This window comes from Wyeomyia smithii, chromosome 2 (genome assembly GCF_029784165.1).
Source record: "Wyeomyia smithii strain HCP4-BCI-WySm-NY-G18 chromosome 2, ASM2978416v1, whole genome shotgun sequence".
In the NCBI taxonomy this organism is placed as follows: Eukaryota; Metazoa; Arthropoda; class Insecta; order Diptera; family Culicidae; genus Wyeomyia; species Wyeomyia smithii.
The window spans coordinates 252,493,322-252,500,169 of record NC_073695.1 but is presented as its reverse complement, the minus strand read 5'-3'; the positions used below and the strand labels follow the sequence as shown (position 1 = coordinate 252,500,169).

The 6,848-nt window shown below is 38.9% G+C and overlaps 2 protein-coding genes across 3 annotated transcripts; one reads left to right on the top strand and one right to left on the bottom strand.

Moving 5' to 3' along the window:
* On the top strand, window positions 1-919 carry LOC129722452 (60S ribosomal protein L31). The gene is made up of 3 exons (XM_055675902.1): window positions 1-112; window positions 354-605; window positions 673-919. The coding sequence occupies exons 2-3, from the start codon at window positions 382-384 to the stop codon at window positions 821-823; spliced, it is 375 nt and encodes a 124-aa protein (XP_055531877.1). The 5' UTR covers window positions 1-112; window positions 354-381; the 3' UTR covers window positions 824-919.
* Window positions 920-1,148: 229 nt separating this feature from the next.
* LOC129722451 (uroporphyrinogen decarboxylase) lies at window positions 1,149-2,894 on the bottom strand. Of its 2 annotated transcripts, XM_055675901.1 has the most exons (3): window positions 2,799-2,894; window positions 2,674-2,737; window positions 1,149-2,359 (listed from the first exon to the last, which is right to left on the bottom strand). In XM_055675901.1, the coding sequence occupies exons 2-3, from the start codon at window positions 2,686-2,688 to the stop codon at window positions 1,304-1,306; spliced, it is 1,071 nt and encodes a 356-aa protein (XP_055531876.1). In that variant the 5' UTR covers window positions 2,689-2,737; window positions 2,799-2,894; the 3' UTR covers window positions 1,149-1,303. The 2 variants fall into 2 exon arrangements, with proteins under 2 accessions (XP_055531876.1, XP_055531875.1); XM_055675900.1 differs by lacking the exons at window positions 2,674-2,737; window positions 2,799-2,894 and adding an exon at window positions 2,428-2,650.
* Window positions 2,895-6,848: the final 3,954 nt, after the last annotated feature.

Sequence of the window (6,848 nt, the reverse complement as noted above, 5' to 3'; positions counted from 1 at the left end):
ATCACAGCGTCGCTTCTCTGGCAGCTGTCAAACCTACACGTAAGCGTTCTTTCGTTTCCGGCACCTCTTGCTGCTAAGGAACACATTTCGATTAATTAAAAGTTTTTAATCTGTAAGTAATAGAAAACTGTTGCGGTATAAGTAAATTTCGTGTCAGTGTAAAGCAGAACTATTGTGCTGTTGATGGATATATGGGATTTAGTCAAAAATCGGCATTTTGAACGAGAAATCGGAAGTTGATTTGTTTGTGTACATATAAATCTTTAGTTGTCAACAAACCGGAAAGCAGTCTGCTTTAGATTGACATTATTTTCGATAGTTTGAGATTATCAGCATTATGTTTTTATTTCCAGTTTAAATAATTCCTGTTAGGAATTTACAATGGCCAAAACCAAGACGGAAAAGAAGGCGAAATCCGCCATCAATGAAGTGGTAACCCGCGAGTGCACCATCAACCTGAACCGTCGGCTGCACAAGGTTGGATACAAGAAGCGATCGCCACGAGCAATCAAAATCGTGCGTAAATTCGCCGAAAAGGAGATGGGCACTACTGATGTCCGCATCGATACCCGCCTGAACAAGGCTATCTGGCACCGTGGAATCAGGTAAGTTGCGTGAGATACTGTGCTAAGAAATGAAAGCGGTGTTTATGGGGTTCGTTTCCTTTTCCAGAAACCCACCATTCCGCATACGTGTGCGCCTGTCCCGCCGTCGCAACGATGACGAGGATTCGCCCAACAAACTGTACACGCTGGTTACGTACGTTCCGGTACCCACGTTCAAGGAGTTGCAGACGGAAAATGTTGAATCGACCGACGATTAAACTGTAAATTATTTACACCTAGGATTATGGATGATTCAACGTGAGTTTGGAAGCAAGTATGGAAAACAAATATAAACCCTAAAAGGTAAAATCGAACTGCTTTTTTTGATTATCATGTGAAATTCAAAATACTACACGGCTCTAATGATTGAAATGATTCGCGTTAAATCTATCGGTGAAATAGCGAAATCTAGAAGCAAGCAAGGTGGGTTTGTTGATGTATGCAGTCCTACGTTTAAAACAATGCACGGTTAGTACATAGGCGCCTAATTTTTTTGCGAAAAGAAGGAAACTACACACGATATTGAAAACAGAAAACGATACATATTTTATATATACTTTTTTATTAGCAAAAAAAGTTAACGAACCGTTACCGTCTAAATGTTTCACTCGTTTTACGATAGTACGCACTGTTTTGGAAATCATTACAAAGAATAAAGTGATGAATTAATGTAATAATAAACTAAATAGCACCAAATTCTACAAGGCATCATGAACCGCTTTCACCAAGACGGTCATACTTTCGATCGGTGTCTGTGGCGTGATTCCATGACCGAGATTGGCAATGTATCGATGCTTGCCAAATTTCTGCACCATCTCCACTACCAGCTGACGGAGTTCCTCTGAAGGTTTGTACATTAGTTGGGGATCTAAATTTCCCTGCAGTGTGACATCCGGTCCGACCAGCTTTCTTGCTTCCTCTGGATCAATAGTCCAGTCAAGCCCGATTACCTCGTAACCGGTTTTTGCCTGCTCCGGCAGAGAATGCATTGCTCCTTTAGAAAATAGCACCATCGGCACTGCAGCAATGTTTTCGGATGCAAGCTTACTGAGCAAATCATCTCTAATTCGTTTGAGGTATGGCAAACAAACCTCTAAATATTGCTCTTTGGACAAGTGTTCCGCACTGGACTCAAATACTTGTACCATTTGAGCACCGGCTTTGATTTGCATCAGTAAATAGTCTACAACCTGATCGGTGAGAATGTTTAGCAATTGTTGGCTTGCCTCTGGGTAATCCGTTAACCATGATTTGGCTTTCGACATGGTCTTACTTCCGCCTCCCTCAATCATATATCCCATCAGCGTCCAAGGCGCGCCAGTGAATCCCAGCAGAGGCACCTTACCATCTAGTAAATGTCGCATCATAGTGATCGCATCTCCTACGTACTTCAACCTCTCGATGGTCCCGGTCTGATTCAGTCTTTTCAGATCCTCCGGAGTAACTAAGGGCTCCGGTAATACCGGTCCAACACCCTTCTTCATCTCTACGGTGATTCCCAACGCCTGTGGTATAACTAAAATGTCCGAGAAGATAATCGAGGCATCCAAATCGAACCTCCTCAGTGGCTGCATCGTCACTTCACATGCCAACTCCGGTGTGCGACAGACCTCGAAAAAATCATGCTTAGCCCGAACCTCTTGAAATTCCGGCAAATAACGTCCGGCTTGACGCATCACCCAAACCGGCACACGATCAACCGATTCGCCACGGGCTGCCCGCAAAACGTTATCATTTTTCAACGGAGGGAAATTCTGAAAAATAAAAGCAGAGAAACTGTTGCAATTTGCTTCACACATTAGGAGAGGGCGCCGCCGTGTACAATTGCTTCGTAGCTAACAGGGCGCTTGTGAGCCACTGCCAAGCTAGACATGGATGAGGTACAGAAAAACAGGAACAACGATAGGAACACCAGCGTAGAAAACAATCCAAGCACAATCGAGAAGCGATTCAACGCCACCAGCATCTTCGGAAAAATTCGGTTGTCATAAATCGTAACTCAACAGGCAAAGTAGTGAAAGTAGACTGCCGCAAGCTGGAACTTGCATTCGTCCGTTACCCGGCTTACCTTGTCAGCGACCATTTCGTTCTCCCTATCTTCCGCTGCACACGATAGCTCGGGTCAGAGTTGTCTGAGCGAACAATTGATTGGATGAAATTAAATTAAATTAAAAGGTCACTTCTTGTTGCTACCAAAATACGAGCCGACACTGTTATCACCAACCGCGATTACACCACACAAAACCGGAGCGAACAAAGTGAGAGTGCAGAAATCGAACGAAAAAAATCATGACAAATTGTGACGTTTCACTGGGTGTTTAGAAAGCGAAACACAAAGTAAACCAAGCAAACGCATCATTTGGATATGCGTTTTGTTTTGCTCTATGTTCGTTATCTGCTGGGATCGTTAATATACTACGTTACATAAAGGTTAAGGTTAATTTGAAAATTTACTGCTTTAGTTGCCTTCTTTAAATTAGGTAAACAAACAAAGTATTCGAAGGCTTATTCTACGAATGGAAAGGCGGTTTTTGTAAAAAATTTGTGCAGCCTTATTCATTAAAATCAAACGAAGATCAGTTGATAGAAACTGTGAACGTTTTTTGTAAACGACACCTTGCGTGATGTTAGCCGGTATGGTTCGTTAAACTTAACGAAAGCTGTTTGAAATTACCGTTCTTGAACTATAAGAAGATTTTTTTCTATTATGGATATGAAAAGATCTTTTTTCTCCAAACAAACAAGGAGAGAAAATGATTGTCTGATTGAACGTTCAGAATTATTCAACGTTAAGATTGAAGGCGATCTGTTTCTAGATGTTGTTCTAACTTCTGATCAATCTTGAATTTCGGAAAATAAATTTTAATGAGACTGTTTCTGTGAAAAATACAGTTGGTCAGGTGAAAAGGACAATATTCGTGCAATAAATCCATTTTTTTGCGTGTTTTGTTTACGGATAAAATATTCAGGGGTTAAGCTTTCTAATCTGGAAAAGACAAAAAGTTTTTAGTATAATAAGAAATATTTACTTTTCGTTCGAAAAATCTCTTGACTAATAGTTAAAAATCATTTTCTATTGCGGCTTTTTCTGACCTTCAGAAGGATTTTTTTGGAGATTCTGAGCCCAAATTGGGATCATTTTCTATTTCGGCCTTTTCTGGCATTTAGAAGAAGTTTTCTAAGCTTCATTTGGCTTCATTTTATATTTTGGCCTTTGAAGGGGATTTTCGGTATTTCTGAGCTTAATTTGAGATCATTTTCTATTTTGGCTTTTTCTGGCTTTTAGAAGGTTTTTTTCGGCCATTCTGAGGTTAATTCGGAACTATTTTTCTATTTCGGCCTTTTTTGGCCTTAAGAAGAGTTTTCCGGCCATTCTGAGCTTAATTAGAGATCAATTTCATTTTTGGCTTTTTCTGACCTCTAGAAAGAATTTTTGGCGAATCTGAGCCAAATTTGGAATCAATTTCTATTTCGGCCTTTTCTGGCCTTAAAAAGGAGTTCTCTGCCATTCTGAACTTAAATTTGGATCATTTTCTATTTCGGCCCTTTCTGGCATTTAGAAGGGTTGTTCGGCCATTCTGAGCTTAATTTGGGATCATTTCTTATATCGGCCTTTTCTGGCTTATAGAAGGGTTTTTCGGTCATTCTGAGCCTCATTTGGGATCATTTTCTATTTCGGCCTTTTCTGGCCTTTAGAAAGGTTTTTCGGCCATTCTGTGCTTAATTTGGGATCATTTTCTATTTCGGCCTTTTCTGGCCTTTAAAAGGGTTTTTTGGCCATTCTGAGCTTAATTTGAGATCATTTTCTATTTCGGCCTTTAGAAGGGTTTTTCGTCCTTTCTGAGCATAATTTGGGATCATTTTACATTTCGGCCTTTTCCTGCCTTTAGAAGGGTTTTTCGGCCATTCTGAGCTTAATTTGGGATCATTTTCTATTTCGGCCTTTAGAAGGGCTTTTCGACCATTCTGAGCTTAATTTTGGATCATTTTCTATTTCGGCCTTTTCTGGCCTTTAGAAGGGTTTTCCGGCCATTCTGAGCTTAATTTGGGATCATTTTCTATTTCGGCCTTTTCTGGCCTTTAAAAGGGATTTTCAGCCATTCTCAGCTTAATTTGGAATCATTTTCTGTTTCGGTCTTTTCTGGTCTTTAGAAGGGTTTTCGGCAATTTTAAGCTTAATTAAAAATCATTTTCTATTTCGGCCATTAGAGGGGGTTTTTAGCCTTTCTGAGCCAAATTTGGAATCATATTTTATTTCGGCCATATCTGGCTTTTAAAAGGGGTTTTCGGCTGTTCTGAGCTTAGTATGGGATCATTTTCTATTTCGGCCTTTTCTTGCCTTTAGGATGAGTTTTTGGCTATTCTGAGCTTAATTTGGGATCATTTTCTTTTTTGGCCTTTTCCGGCCTTCAAAAGAGTTTTTCGGCAATTTTGAGCTAAATTTGGGATCATTTTCTATTTCAGCCTTTTCTGGTCTTTAAAATGGTTTTCGGCTGTTCTGAGCTTAATTTGGGATCATTTTCTGTTTCGGCCTTTCACGGCCTTTAGAAGGGGTTTTCGGCTGTTCTAAGCTTAATTTGGGATCATTTTCTATTTCGGCCTTTTCTGGCCTTTAGAAGGGTTTTTCGGCCATTCTGAGCTTAATTTGGGATCATTTTCTATTTCGGCCTTTTGCGGCCTTTTGAAGGGTTTTTCAGCCATTCTGAGCTTAATTTGGGATCATTTTCTATTTCGGCCTTTTCTGGCCTTTAAAAGGGGTTTTCTGCCATTCTCAGTTTAATTTGGAATTATTTTCTAATTCGGCCTTTTCTGACCTTTAGAAGGGGTTTTCGGCCATTTTGAGCTCAATTTCGGATTATTTTCTATTTCGGCCTTTTCTGGCCTTTAGAAGGGGGTTTCTGCCATTCTGAGCTTAATTTGGGATCATTTTCTATTTCGGTCTTTTCTGGTCTATAGAAGGGTTTTCGGCAATTATAAGCTTAATTAAAAATCATTTTCTATTTCGGCCTTTAGAAGGGGTTTTCAGCCTTTCTGAGCTAAATTTGGAATCATTTTCTATTTCGGCCATTTCTGGCTTTTAAAAGGGTTTTCGGCTGTTCTGATCTTAATTTAGGATCATTTTCTATTTCGGCCTTTTGCGGCCTTTAGAAGGGGTTTTCGGCTGTTCTGAGCTTAATTTGGGATCATTGTCTATTCCGGCCTTTTCCGGCCTTTAAAAGAGTTTTTCGGCCATTCTGAACTAATTTGGGATCATTTTCGATTTCGGCCTTTTCTGGCCTTCAGAAGGGTTTTTCGGCCATTCTGAGCATAATTTGGGATCATTTTCTTTTTCAACCTTTTCTGGCCTTTAGAGGGGGTTTTCGGCCATTCTGAGCCTAATTTGGGATCATTTTTTATTTCGACCTTTTCTGGCGTTTAGAAGGGTTTTTTGTGCCATAGAACTTTCTACGAGGTAATCCGCGCAATCTTATGCGACTTCTGGTTGTCTGGAATGTGTTTCGTTATAATCGTATCCTATCTTTAGGGTGATTCATTTAATTAATTTTAGTTATACTGTAGCGTAAGTGATTATGATAAATTTAAGAACTTAGGTTTAGGTTTAGATTAGGGTTTAGTTTAACTAATTATAGATTTAATATTTAGCTTTAAGTGAATAATATTTAAGATGCATTTTGAATAATTATGATACAGATTTTAGTTAGACTTTTTGGTTTATTTATGGTTCAACAATAAATTTCAAAACCCTCTTTTGTATATTTTTGGTCACTATCTGGTCTCTATTTGGTCAATATTTTAATGAAAAAAGTCACTAAAGTCACGATTATTTTGCTACTAACCCTGATATTTCACGAGAAAATCGTAACCAAATATCGCTAGCGGCGAAGATGTGTTTCGTGGAAGTTTTCTTCGGCCGGGAAAAATATCTAGATGTGTGAAAGTGGCAGTTTAAATTTTGTCAAAAAAAAAAATAACAATAAAAATGTTTGAGTTTTAATGAAGTGATTCATTCATGCGAACAAAAAAACTTCAACGTTCAAGGTAAGTTAACACAAATTGAGTTTCTGAGTGGAATATAAGCAGAGAGCTTGGCAAACTGAATCCTGCCCACAACGCATATCACCTGACGAAGCCGTCAGTTACCCTATATATATTAAATACGGGTCAATTTTTTTGATATTGATATGTCAAATGAATTGAAAGTCTGAGAATAATAATAAAATCTATTAGATTCTAATATTATTT

What these genes read in the sequence shown, in the direction of transcription:
- LOC129722452 (XM_055675902.1), top strand. Translation starts at nt 382, where the DNA reads ATGGCCAAAACCAAGACGGAAAAGAAGGCGAAATCCGCCATCAATGAA. An exon ending in ATCTGGCACCGTGGAATCAG is followed by an intron (nt 606 to 672) that starts GTAAGTTGCGTG and finishes TTCCTTTTCCAG; the next exon opens with AAACCCACCATTCCGCATAC.
- LOC129722451 (XM_055675900.1), bottom strand. Translation starts at nt 2,571, where the DNA reads ATGCTGGTGGCGTTGAATCGCTTCTCGATTGTGCTTGGATTGTTTTCT. An exon ending in CTGTTAGCTACGAAGCAATT is followed by an intron (nt 2,360 to 2,427) that starts GTACACGGCGGC and finishes TTTATTTTTCAG; the next exon opens with AATTTCCCTCCGTTGAAAAA.